The sequence below is a fragment of the Diuraphis noxia genome, unplaced genomic scaffold, assembly GCF_037042655.1.
Source record: "Diuraphis noxia isolate RWA-SAM2 unplaced genomic scaffold, SU_Dnox_SAM2 contig0001, whole genome shotgun sequence".
Taxonomy (NCBI): domain Eukaryota; kingdom Metazoa; phylum Arthropoda; class Insecta; order Hemiptera; family Aphididae; genus Diuraphis; species Diuraphis noxia.
Genome location: NW_028301711.1, coordinates 61,019,343 through 61,032,657, shown reverse-complemented (window position 1 = coordinate 61,032,657; position 13,315 = coordinate 61,019,343). Strand labels below are relative to the sequence as shown.

At 28.4% G+C, this 13,315-nt stretch overlaps 3 protein-coding genes across 4 annotated transcripts; 2 read left to right on the top strand and 1 right to left on the bottom strand.

The window, feature by feature from the left end:
- Window positions 1–757: 757 nt before the first annotated feature.
- Window positions 758–6,405, top strand: NitFhit (ntrilase and fragile histidine triad fusion protein NitFhit). Its single transcript, XM_015516120.2, has 8 exons — window positions 758–973; window positions 1,094–1,360; window positions 1,430–1,585; window positions 4,087–4,287; window positions 4,741–4,953; window positions 5,008–5,299; window positions 5,377–5,552; window positions 6,136–6,405. Exons 2-8 carry the CDS (start codon window positions 1,205–1,207, stop codon window positions 6,289–6,291), a joined length of 1,350 nt encoding a protein of 449 aa, XP_015371606.2. The 5' UTR covers window positions 758–973; window positions 1,094–1,204; the 3' UTR covers window positions 6,292–6,405.
- Window positions 6,406–6,583: 178 nt separating this feature from the next.
- LOC107167191 (uncharacterized) lies at window positions 6,584–9,888 on the bottom strand. Of its 2 annotated transcripts, XM_015516124.2 has the most exons (6): window positions 9,523–9,888; window positions 9,071–9,389; window positions 8,332–8,508; window positions 8,061–8,142; window positions 7,772–7,956; window positions 6,584–7,041 (listed from the first exon to the last, which is right to left on the bottom strand). In XM_015516124.2, exons 3-6 carry the CDS (start codon window positions 8,464–8,466, stop codon window positions 6,952–6,954), a joined length of 492 nt encoding a protein of 163 aa, XP_015371610.1. In that variant the 5' UTR covers window positions 8,467–8,508; window positions 9,071–9,389; window positions 9,523–9,888; the 3' UTR covers window positions 6,584–6,951. The 2 variants fall into 2 exon arrangements, with proteins under 2 accessions (XP_015371610.1, XP_015371608.1); XM_015516122.2 differs by lacking the exon at window positions 9,071–9,389 and having other exon boundaries at window positions 9,523–9,884.
- Window positions 9,889–10,108: 220 nt separating this feature from the next.
- LOC107167190 (lys-63-specific deubiquitinase BRCC36-like) lies at window positions 10,109–12,771 on the top strand. Its single transcript, XM_015516121.2, has 6 exons — window positions 10,109–10,469; window positions 10,556–10,772; window positions 11,379–11,467; window positions 11,682–11,798; window positions 11,895–12,000; window positions 12,366–12,771. The coding sequence occupies exons 1-6, from the start codon at window positions 10,350–10,352 to the stop codon at window positions 12,659–12,661; spliced, it is 945 nt and encodes a 314-aa protein (XP_015371607.2). The 5' UTR covers window positions 10,109–10,349; the 3' UTR covers window positions 12,662–12,771.
- Window positions 12,772–13,315: the final 544 nt, after the last annotated feature.

Here is a 13,315-nt window from a genome sequence, read left to right as displayed (position 1 = left end):
TAGAATATCATACAATTGTTGATGGGTTGTTGCCGAATTGTATAAACTTTGCCTTCTTAGCTTAATATTATCAACTGTTTCTAATTCATCCGCTGAAGATTTAGATACATTTTTTAATAATTATATATAGGGAATAATATTTTACTTTTGTTATATCATTTTTAAATATCATATTTTTACAATGGTTTAATCGCTTCGTTTTTATAGCACACTATTGATACTAAAATGTATTACCTACCTATTAACATTATACCTCTTGTAATGATATTGCCTTTTTAGTTTTTATGCATGCATTATAACGCTATAATGGTTATATTTCTCAAAAATAAAAAATAGTTAAGAGTAAATCCAACATTGGTTTGTATAATAATAGGTGATGTTTTGTAAACTTGTATTTTTTTATAGCTAGTATAATGTAGTTAATTTTTTATGTTACCATATTGTTACTAGTTCAAAATATTTAAATACTTTAAAATGTTTCATTATGTTATATTTTATAATTATGATTAATTGATAACTATTAATTAATTATATAAATGAAAACTATTTTTTAAATTAGGTAGGTACATAATGTGCATTATAGATTTTATTGCTTTAATGTAATAATAATAATCATTCGTCCATCGACCACCTTGAATTCTGAATTCTATATGAAAAATAAATATTTTTATTATAACCCCTTGTAAGACATGAATAGGCAATAGAGTATGCCGGAATGCGGTTACCTACCTTATCAGAGTTGATAAGCGCTCAACGTCCGGGAGCTAACTTCACAGACATGTTGGTTTGCCTTTTACAGTTAGTACTTGGCAGTAAAAATCGTTGTCATAGACCTATAAATAAAATAATATGTCTATGATCGTTGTGTTCTTCAGCGGATTAAGTATTAGAGATAACTAGATATATTAGAGTCTAATGATGACTAAACACACTACTCAATAACTTGGAAATCTGACCATTTTGTGATTGTTAGGTAAATAAAATTACCGAAAATTAAATGACAAGCTTATGATTATTATAGTTAATAGCTATTACCTAGTTTGTTTTGATACAAACAATTATTAAGAATAAATTATTGATTACCTATCTCTAGTTCTTAATGCAGTTAATCACCTACTTGAAAGATACTAGCACGTAATTGCTTAGCTAATCGTTATTGCTGTTAATTGTGAGAAGAATCATTAGAGATTGCCACAGTTGTCAAATGTTAATCAAACGATTATATTCGATTTTTAAAAATACATTTTCTGACATGGATAATCTTATTGCTGTTTGTCAAATTACATCAACTGCGAATAAAGAAAAAAACTTTCAAGCGTGCAAGGCACTAATTACTAATGCCCATAAATGTGGAGCTAAAGTAAGTATGAATAGTTTGATACCATGTTAGATAGTTATCTGATTATTGTTATTAATTTATTATTCCCAGATGATTTTTTTGCCAGAGTCATTTGATTACATTGAAGAAAATAAAGCTAAATCATTAGAGATGGCCGAATCTTTAGATGGATCTCTTATCAATAATTATAAATCATTAGCCAAGTCATTAGATATTTGGCTGTCTTTAGGTGGATTTCATGAAAAGGTACTAATAACTTAATTTTTTAAATTGTAATTTTTTTTATTAGTATACTAAAAGTAGAAATTTATTTTTAATGCAATTAATAATATGTTAAAGTATATATAAAATACTGACAACTATGTTCATTAATAAAATTGTTATACTTAGTTGATTTATTTTTAGTTAAATTTAAAGAATAAAAATTTAAAAAACAGCAATAAGTCTACACTACTTTTGTAGAATCTTAAAATGTTATGCTTATTTCAGACACATCTCACATCTTAATATAATACAAATAAATGTGTTTTTGTAGGATTTAGACCTAATTAATCAACAAAATATGAGAATTTATTTATACACAGTTAATATTAAATATATATGACCATAACACAGCTCTATTTAATATATATTCACTGTTGAACTGTGCAATGAAATCATATTTCATGACTAAAAATTTTAATTTTTTTATTGTTTTTATTGTGTTGCTTTATAACATTAGGAAAATATACAAAGTTTTACTTATTTATCTTTTTAGCTTTATGTTCATTAATTCAACTTATTAGATATAGTTTTAGAGCCTACACATAATGTTATTAGTGCTTGATTGGAGCGTATCTCTTCTATTTTTTTAAAAAGGAACTCTGGGAACTCAATATTTACTAGTGAATTAGTAAACTGTCTTTCTGATGAAAAATATAATATAATTACAATTTTTATTGCCTAATATTTATTATAATATTACTTATTTATTATACCTAACCTAACCTAACCTTAGTCATGAAAAAAAAATTAACGTTGAAATTCCTAATATAACTATAAAATATGGTGATTATAAATTTTATCATGCTTAATAGTTCATATACTATCATTTATAGACCTTATTCAATGCATAGTTTATTAATAAACGACTAATTTTATAGTAAAAATAATAAAAAGTGTTAATTCTTTTTTTATGTATATTTATATTAGTTGAACAAATTTTATAATGTTTTGGTGTGATTGTTGCTGGAGGAGGTTTGGGGACAAAGCCTTTACGGTAATGTTACAGTTAATTTTGTGTGGATTGCTTTCTCATCCAATATCCATTTAGTCCTCCTAATTTTTTTCCAAACACAGAATTTATTCTTGGGCATCACTAACAATTATAGGTATGATAATTTAAATCAAAAATCTCATCAACTGTCATAACCATAATCAGAGGCGGTTTGAGTATACTGGTTTTGGTGCACTGCACCGCCAATGTTAGGGGGGTGGGTGGTCTTGGTTGAGCATGTGCTGACCGCAATGTTTAATTTTAATGTTCAATAAATGAAAAAAGTAATAAAGTACCTAATCAATGACATATGATAATCGTGGCTGAAACTATTGAAAGCGTCTAGTTAAGAATATAAGGGCCTTATAATTGTTAACTATAAACTTATTAAAAAATATTTATTTGTAATTTCTATTATGATGGTGGTGGGGGGGGGGTGTCTATATTTTGTCTTGTACCACTAAGTATAATACATTCAAACAGCCTCTGAGTCCATAATACCTTTAATTAGTGAAATACTTATAGACATTGTTGTAAAGAATACTTTAAAAAAAAGTATTCAAGATACTACTCAAATGGTTTTGGTTTTTTTTTAAGAAGGATTATAATTAACATAATATTATAGTCACACAGTTTAGTAGGTTTATAATCTTTTTTATTTAATTAATTAATTAAATTAATATTAATTGCATTTTAAAAATATTATGTTTTCAAAATTTGTATCACTCATGTTTTTTTTTAATACTAATTAAAACTTATAAAACTATTATTAATTTAATATTTTGTTATACACTATAAGTATTTTATAGTTTCAACATAGATTTTACATTATTTTCAAGTCTCAACACTATAAATTTAGTTATTGCTTTTATAGTTTTTATTTTATTTTTCTTGTTTGTCAAATTAAATTAAGTTGTTCTTATTTCTAAAAAAATATTTATGTTAAGTTTCAAATATTTAAATATTAAATAATCATCTATAATATAGATGGTTATTAAAAATATAGATTCTATATTATTACTATCCACAAATGTCTAAAATATAGTATAATATAAGAACCCCTCTCGTCCAACCATAGTATTATCGATATGAATAACTTAAAAATACATACAAAAATTAAACTTCAACACCTATAGATATTTTGTAGATCAAGAAATGGAAGAATATTGCAGCTAAGTCTAGAATGTCATTTACTAAACAAAAATGTATAATTGACTTTTTTCTAAGTAATGTCAAATATAATATATTTCTAATAAAATCTAAGTATGTGATATGCAAATAAAAATGTTCTGTATATTCTGATAATCCGACATTTTTTGCGTTTCGACCACACCTCCAGTCACGAAGGTGATGGTTTAGAGAGGTTGTTCTGTGTTAATTTTATTTTTAAAATATGGTCGAAGCTATACAGAAATCCAATATCTCTCAACTATTTATTAGTTTAATTGGTTCCTATTTTCTTACTTAATTTATAATGTATTGAATTAACAAGTTTTCAGAAACTAAACTAAGGAACACACATTTGGTTATCAATAATAAAGGAGAAATAGCTGAAACTTATCATAAAATACATTTATATGATGTATCAATACCTTCAAAAAACATCCAAGCATTTGAATCAAGTTTAATTGAATCTGGTACTGAAATCTCACCACCAGTTAAAACTCCAATTGGGAATGTTGGTTTAGCAATTGTATCCTTTTCTTTTGTTTTTATTTAATAATTTAGTTAGAATAAATTATACCCATTAATTTATGAAATCGAATTATATTTATAAAAATTTTTTCCATTGAACAATAAAGTGTACAATAAAATTGGTGATTATAATTTTTAAAAACAGTAATTTACACAATTATTTTATAATAAATATTCATTAAATTTAATTTGAAATTATTGACTAATACCATTATTGTTGCATCTGTTCAAAAATATCCTACTAAAATATACCTAGTTATTTTGCATTTATCTAATATGAACCAACCATATATTGGTTCAATAAAATAATAACTGCTTGACAATATACTATTGCTTTAGTTTACTTAACATTAACATTAAAGATCAAATTTTTTAAAACATTTAAAATAATTATATTAATAGTCATTAATTATTTATGCATATGACAATATTTCTTTATACAAAAGTTTAGTGTTATGATATGAGATTTTCTCAAATGGCTATAGCATTAGCTGAAAATGGTGCAGACATATTAACTTATCCATCAGCATTTTTCTTCGGAACAGGTGCCTATCATTGGGAAATATTATTGCGAGCCAGAGCCATTGAAACACAAAGTTATGTAATTGCTGCTGCACAAACGGGTAGTCATAGTTCAACTAGAAAATCTTGGGGTCACTCACTGGTTTGTTTGATTACTATTTAATTTGTAAATAGATTTATATTGAACATTGTATAGGTAGTTGATCCACTAGGAACAGTAATAGCACAGTGCTCTGAAGAACCTGGTTTTGTTTTGGCACCAATTGATTTATCATTAATTAAAAGTATTCGCCAGTCAATGCCTTTGGAATGTCATAGACGATATGATATTTACCCAAAAATGATTTCAAATACTTTATGTAGGACTAAGACTATTGAAGATTCCAATGAATTTAAATTTGGTTCATCTATAGTTAAAGGTTTACAAGTATTTTACAAAACGCTATCATGCTTAGCATTTACCAACATTAAATGTGTCTTACCAGGACGTATCCTTTTAAAATTTATTAAAACTATAATTACTTTTAATTTTTTTGTAATATTTTCATTAAGTATCAATAACTAGATGTTTTAGTGGCTCCTCTTAGATCTGTGGAAAAATTGACAGACTTATCTACTAGTGAAGTTATGGATCTATTCCTTGCAGTCCAAAAAGTTCAAAAAACCATTGAACAAGTACACAATACTAATTCATCATCTATTGTTATTCAAGACGGACAACATGCTGGGCAAACCATTAAAGTATGTAATATTAATTTTATTTTAATATATTAGATTATGTGGTTAAATTCTTAGGTATCCCAACACTTCTTGGTTTCTAGTATTAAGTACAAAGTTCTATAAAAAATAGAAAATGTTGTTATCAGATCTGCAGGAATTGTGACCAAAAACTGTTAGTCTACTAAAATATATAGTTTATAAATGTTACCTATTATTATTTTTATTTTCATATCAAAACTAGTTACTTAATTATTTATTTATTATCTTTTAAAATGCTCTTTATACACAAAATTAACATTTAATTTTGGCTATGATCATCATAACACAGAAGCTTAAAAAAAAAAATATTAAAAATTGAATAATATTTGAATCAAAATCCAATTTATTTAGATCCTAAAAATATTAACTATTCAATATTTATTTATTGAAAAATAATTAATTTTAAAAATAAAAATATTTTTAGTATAAAACTGTTATTTTAAAAGATATTGAATTATTAAAATGAGGCCAAGTACAAAAGTATTAATTTAATTGAAACGTTTTATGTTATGGCCATGATCATCAGACATCACAATGTTTTATAAATGTTTATTTTTATTATTAGCATGTTCATGTTCATATTATTCCAAGAAAATCTGGAGATTTTTTGGTCAATGATGATATATACAGAAAATTACAAAATGAAAAAAACTGCATTGATCCAAAGAGAAGCGATGATGAGATGGCACAAGAAGCTAAATTATTAAGATCATTTTTTTAAGCAATTTGATTTAAAAAAATATTGTCATTAGTTGTTTAAATTAAATTATTGCCTTTTACCAACAAACTGTAATACACATATATAAACTTATTTCATAATAAATTGTAATTCATATTTTTTCTCACTTTATTCTTAAACTATTAGGTAATGTATAATGTAATTAAGTCTTTTGTAATGGATACAATAAAAAAAAGTTATAACTAATTTCCTTCAAATAAAAAAAAGGTTTTCCGCAAAAAAATTAAACTATTACCAATTCTTAGAAATATGAAAACATTGAACACGGTTATCATAATTAAATAAAATTTTTTATTGTTACATTTTTTTTTAGGGCGGTACATTAATTATTATAGCTATGATCAACTATTACTTCAAAAAATTATTATAGTTTAATATTTGGTATGTAACAACACACAATTTAAAGCACACTGATTTTTCAATAAGAAAATTTAATGTTTTCATTTTTGCTTAGATTATTAGGAGATTTTATTCTTTTGAAGAGAAATTCCATAATTTTTATGTATGAAGGAAATGACTTGCTCACATAATAATATTAGGTGTTATGAAGTTAATTTTAAATGGTAACTGTGAAGAATTAATACAAAATAGTGTTAAAACAAATAAATAATATGTTATATAGAATAGGGATGTGATATATATTTAATATAAATTGGTTTTCTTCATAATTTGAAGAAATTCTTCTTGACTGACTTCACCATCACCATCTTTATCTGCTTCATCTATCATTTCCTACAAACATTATATCACAATCAAAAATATATCAAACAAGTCTTATACTGTTACTTAATAATATAGTTGTATCTAATAATGTAAAATTTGTACTTTAAAGTTTTTTCTAATAAGTTAATTGTACAAAATAATTTTCATTTTTATCAAGCTCTTGCAGTTGTAAGATAATAGTTCGTGGGTACAAATCAAAAGTGGGTTATGATTATATTTATGATGAGTCGCGTTAATTTTTGAAATATTGTTTTATTTTTTTATAGTATAAATACGATTAAAAATTTAAACAAATATGATACAATAATTTATGAGAAACTAAATAATGTATTGACTTCAAATTTAGTTTTATCATTAAACATTATCTATTAGTGACATGTTTCCATAATGCAGTCAAACTAAAAGTTATCGCATAGATAGCAATAAAAAAAGGTGATTACCATGTTCTGGAATGCCAACATTTGAATATTTTTCAAAATGAGTCATATTATAAAAAAATTGGGAACTATTAGTATAAATTGTTGTGTACTTGTGTTTTTTTACTTCTGCATATTGGTGGGGAGAAAGTTTTACTTTGGACAACTACTAGGTAGGAACCTATGATAAGAGACTGCCTATGACTAGATTAAAATCAATGAGTTATTTCATTAATCCACTACATCCCCTTGATAAAACAATTAAAATACGTAAATTAAAAGTAGTAAATAATACATTTTTGATTACAACAATTTATATTAACCTGAAGTTCTTCGTCCGCAATATTCTCCCCTAATTCTTGGGCAATACGTTTCAAATTGGAGAATGTTATTTTTCCTGTACAATTATCATCAAACAGTTTAAATGCTTTAATAATTTCTTCTCTTGAATCTTTATCTGCCATTTTTATGGACATCAAAGTGACAAATTCATCATATGTTATGACACCTAAATAATGTTTAAACTTTTATTATTGTTGTTTTAAATTTATCATAATTACTTTAAGGTAGTATTTATAACCTTAAAATTTGATCATTAAAAATATGACTTACCAGTGTGTTGTTTATTTAAGCTAAGCAACATGCGTTTGATTTCTTCTTTTTTTGGTTCAAATCCTAAGGCCCTCATGGCTACCTAAAATATTGATTAATTTAATCATATAAGAATTATAATTTTATGGTAAAAATAATTTCTAACCTACATCTCCACCATACTACCATGCTATGTAACTTCACTGATATCATATAATGACCATAATTAACTATAAAACAGAAAGGATAGCCTTAACCTAAATAAATGTAATTTATTGATGCATCTAAATACCTTTAGCTCTTTGGTTTCGATTGATCCAGATCCATCTACGTTAAACAATTCAAACGCTTCTTTTATATCAGCCATCTGTTTTTCACTGAACTCAAATTTGTTGCCTCCAGACTTTTTCCGGTTTGTGGAAGGCATAGTTATACCAACTTATGTGCTACCAATAATAACAATAACAATCTAAACAAAAAATATATATCATGTTGTTTGTTGTATAGATCTATACACAATCAATGTCTCAACTGTCCCACTGCTAAATTTTAAGAAATTTTATTTTTAAATCTCCCAAAAGTTAATGGACCGACAACAAAATTAATTAAAACCAGCGTGCCTAGTAGTACGTGCAATTCTGTGTGTATTATTAACAGTGAATTGTGTTCAATATGAAATATGGGAAAAATTCAATAGGATTCCCGGTAGAAATCATGAAACTGACGAGGTGAGGACTCGATCATTCGAAGAGCATACATAAATCTAACGAGGTAATGGTTGGTGTATGAGTACAAGTCCGATAGGGTCGGTAATGACTGAGTTCACGAGTTACAAGTCACAACTCTGTTCCTCGTGTGGATTTCGGTTTTGTTGCCCTGCTTTTATATCTTTTGAATTACGCGGAAAAAACATTTTCCGTGACTGAAATGAGCGGAACGTTAATTGTATACATCATATCATACGAGTGCGACGTGTGTAAGACAGAGACATTGGACGCGTTTGTAGTGTACAATGGGCCGTGCACACAAACCTAAAGCCGGAGCGGTGGTCGTTAAATCGATAGCGAAAGCCAACGGGTATCGGATGGACACAGTATGGACTGTACGGCGTACTCTACTGCGGCCGAAAACCAAGGACGTCAAATGCTGCTGGCAAATTTTTCTTTTCCAGTTATACTGACGTGAACGATCACTAGGATATCAGCTCTAACTGGATCAATGGCGAGTGATTGGGACGAAGCGGCGCAGCTAGCGGCGCGGTAATCAATATCACACGGCTGATGATCGTAGGGAGCCGACGTTTTCTCGTCGTGTAAACAAATTGTTTATACGTTGGCGACTGGACCGTACCTAGGCAACGCGACGTCGATTGAGAGGTAAAATAAATAGAAACGAAAACGATAGGCGCAAAAGACCGCCCCAAGCCCACAGTCGCTAATGAACAACATTCATTGGGTTCGGTGGAGATCGATTTTATACGTACGGGGGTGGCGGCCTACCGCTGTTGGTAGCCGGGTGGGCTGACGACGAGCGATATCCAGGGAACCTTTTAGTCGTTCCTTACACTGACATTCACCAAATACTATAGATAGTAGTATTTGGATTCACATGACGATGTTCGCCACGACACGTCCTGCACTCAACGGGCCTCGATATTGAATACCGCGATTACTGATTAGCCGACAGTTAACCATTTACACACGGAAGATATTATAATGTTATATTTATCTTAGTCCGTGGTTGATCACGATAAATACGAATTACACTGCCACACTGGCGATTGGCATGGACCAGCGGCGTCTGAGCAGCCCTGCTTAGTGCTTACTAGTCATCACGGACTTAAGATATTATCTCGAGTCGTGCCACGGATTAATATATATTAATATATTAATTATATTAATCCGTGAGTCGTGGATAATAAAGATTTAATTATCTATGTTACTATTATAGTAGTTTAACAAGGTCTACGTCATATTTCATGGTCGGTGATCTCGTGGTTAGCAATAACAACAATGATATCGTTATCTGTGCAAGTCGGCACATTGATAACTCCGGAGTACGATCGTTCAGCGCGGCACTCTTGGTACAACAGAATATTACGGACGAGCGAGTTCGTTACGCGATGACATTATGACAATCGCAGTTTGCACTTGCTCAGCATTTCATCCACCGCCGCCGTGACACACTTTTCGTACGTTTCCCTTGCGGCCGATTCGTCGCCTTTTGTTTTCCACCTCTGTGGTCTTCGCGTCGGCACGTCGACCGGTGTGGTGTTTGATTGACGCGGAGTCTTTGAGCACAGCCGCAACCATGAATAGACAGTTGGATCAGCTCACCGACGTGTTCATATCGGACGAGGTGTTGTTGATGTGCCATAATTTGGCGTTGCTCACCGAGAAGGAAGAGGTTGCCGCGCTGCTCATCGGCCAGGTAATATCGTGCTGATGCCAGCATTTGTGTCATCACCTAACTTAGATATGTCCGCTAAATCGGTTTTTTTTGTTTTGTGTTTTTAGAAAATAATACATGAGCGTGGGACTACTGTGTCTGTGTCGGCGTTATCGATACCGCCACGGGGAGAGATCAAAAAAGATCGTGTGGAAATCATGTCTGAAGATTTGGTAAACGCTATGGAAGATGCCAAAAACTTCTCCCGCCTCAAAGGAGCCAACTTGAACGTCATTGGCTGGTATCATTCACATCCTCACATCACTGTGTGGCCATCTAATGTCGGCGAGTATTTTATAATTTTAATTCATGTAGTATATATTAGTAGTACCTATATATCTTGTTGGAAAAAATTTATGCTGGTTCATACTTAGTTAATTTATTAAATTAAATAAGTCAGGATATTGAAAAGGTACAGTTATGAAATGACCAAAGTACAATCTAACAACCATCTTTAGGGATTGTTCCATATTAATAATAATACCTATTATATCTAGCTAATTTTTGGACAGCCCAGTGTTAGGGCTTCTTGTGTTTTTATTATTAATATAAGAATAAATTAACCCTACAGCTAAGAATACATATTTTCTGTGTTAGTGTGTTGTATTTTTATGATATTTCAATATTTTTCAGATATATATAAGCATTTACAAAACAATAAAATATATTATATTGTTATTAGACTATGTAGAAGAACTTAAAATTAAAATAGGTGCATAATAAGTTATAACACTACTGTAGTTATTGAATTAAGTACTTAAATTTTAAAAATGTATCAAATTGTTCTAATGCACATACTATAATATGATAAAACTTATTACAATGGCATATTATTTATTTATTACGAACAAATTAAAGCAACATTTAATTTAAATTTTTATAATTTTTCAGATTTGCAAACTCAACTGAACTTACAAAATATGGATTCATGTTTTATCGGAATAATTTGTTCCTCGTATAATACAGATACTACAACAATGGTAAGAAAATAAATTACAAAATTACTTACTTGCATGAATGGCATTTTTTTCACTGGGTTCTGACAAATTGTACACAATAGAAAATAATATTATGATATTTTATTTTAAGTTAGGTATATGGTTGCATTAGTTTGATAAAATCTTAAAATACCTTTTTGTTGTAAATGTGCCATTTGGTAAGATTGTAATATTACATTGTACATTTTTGTTTTAGATGAAAGAAATGAAAACAGTATGCTTTCAAGCAAAACAAATAAGTGGTATGGTGCACAGAATAGATGTTAAATTTCAAGTTGCACCTACAACTTGTACCAGCCAATTGTCATTTGGAGTAATTATTTTTCTATAATTTTATATTTAGTCTGCTAAAATGCATTGATTATACACTAATGATATAAATATAACTTATTCGTGTTTCTGCCATTAGGTAATTGTAAAGCACATAGAAACATTGTATGACGAACTCATAAAAAATTACAATGAAGCAAATGAAGGTGATATAAGTCCAATGGCTCAGCTTCATAACGATTCAGGTAAATGATACCACAAAAATTATAATTTAAGAAATGTATTCTTTCAAAAATATTGTTAACATGTTGTTATGAATTCGACCACTTATGCTTCCATCTAATAAATCACTAAAAAACCCCCCTTTCATATTATTTTGTTCTCCCAATTTTAAATTATATCACAATATTTCCATACATTATTTAATAATTTATATTCTAAAGTTCTTTTACTTTTATTAATTTTGTAGTGAAACTACTAAGTAGTTATTAATGTTTATAGATAAGCATCCTTCCATTTATTTTGACGCCATAATAGAGTTGTTTTCTTATTATACTTACATAATAAATAAATGGAAATTACAGAATGTTTTTAATAATTTGATTTCTAGTATACACATTGTCTGGAATACATATGCTGGAAACAGTGGCTAAGCCTATGCTGCAAATGTTAGAAACACAGCGAGAAAGTTCAACTAAAAGAATTCAAAGCCTTCAAATAAAATTAGAACAACTATCATTAGGTATTAATGATGAACATTATTGTGACGGTACCAATAAAACTTATGATAATCAAGAAAATAGCGATGATTCCGACAACAGCTTGAGTACATCTGTACCAACAATTGATCATTCTAAAGAAACAAAAAAAGGGAAGAACTCTAGTATGGTATCCTCTCCAGTGTAAACTCGTTAATAATAAGTAGCTTAAATAGAATCCTACTTAATGAATTTAATAACTATTTTATCATTACCTGTTATTTTGTTTAAAAATATATAATATGTATTGTACATAAAGTATGTATTTTTATTGCCTTTAGTCCTCAATTTCCACTTACTACGATCCTTAGCATCCTCCTCACAAATACCAGTTATTCTCAAATTGCACTTTATAACTTCAAACTATCTCTTCTGTATCTTAATTCAATGAATTTGGATTTTTCAAATGTACAAATAAATAATATCAGGGTTGTAAATTAAATTCACTATTAACAATGCTATATAAATCAATATAGAGACATAATTAGTACATTACATTTATAAAACGACAAAATGTATATATTTTTAATCAATAATAAAAAGTTTAGTAAGGGACAAATGTACTTTGTCAATAACTAGATCACTAATAGTGTAATGGATGTATAAGATGTGTTGAACTTGAATTCATTGATAGATACTGATTGATGGTCTGTTTGCCTATGTAACTAAGTATATTTTATCACATATTTTCATTGTTATTTGTGTTATTTATTTTGCTATAAGTAATATAGCCATAAATATGCAGTAGCTTAAAAAAATGTGTATATATTGAAAATGTCATTGCTTACAATAAAATATAATA

What these genes read in the sequence shown, in the direction of transcription:
- LOC107167190 (XM_015516121.2), top strand. Translation starts at nt 10,350, where the DNA reads ATGAATAGACAGTTGGATCAGCTCACCGACGTGTTCATATCGGACGAG. An exon ending in TGTGTGGCCATCTAATGTCG is followed by an intron (nt 10,773 to 11,378) that starts GCGAGTATTTTA and finishes ATAATTTTTCAG; the next exon opens with ATTTGCAAACTCAACTGAAC. An exon ending in ATACAGATACTACAACAATG is followed by an intron (nt 11,468 to 11,681) that starts GTAAGAAAATAA and finishes TTTTTGTTTTAG; the next exon opens with ATGAAAGAAATGAAAACAGT.
- LOC107167191 (XM_015516124.2), bottom strand. Translation starts at nt 8,466, where the DNA reads ATGCCTTCCACAAACCGGAAAAAGTCTGGAGGCAACAAATTTGAGTTC. An exon ending in TCGAAACCAAAGAGCTAAAG is followed by an intron (nt 8,143 to 8,331) that starts GTATTTAGATGC and finishes TCAATATTTTAG; the next exon opens with GTAGCCATGAGGGCCTTAGG. An exon ending in TTGCGGACGAAGAACTTCAG is followed by an intron (nt 7,042 to 7,771) that starts GTTAATATAAAT and finishes TAATGTTTGTAG; the next exon opens with GAAATGATAGATGAAGCAGA.
- NitFhit (XM_015516120.2), top strand. Translation starts at nt 1,205, where the DNA reads ATGTTAATCAAACGATTATATTCGATTTTTAAAAATACATTTTCTGAC. An exon ending in AATCTTGGGGTCACTCACTG is followed by an intron (nt 4,954 to 5,007) that starts GTTTGTTTGATT and finishes AACATTGTATAG; the next exon opens with GTAGTTGATCCACTAGGAAC. An exon ending in ATGCTGGGCAAACCATTAAA is followed by an intron (nt 5,553 to 6,135) that starts GTATGTAATATT and finishes TTTTATTATTAG; the next exon opens with CATGTTCATGTTCATATTAT.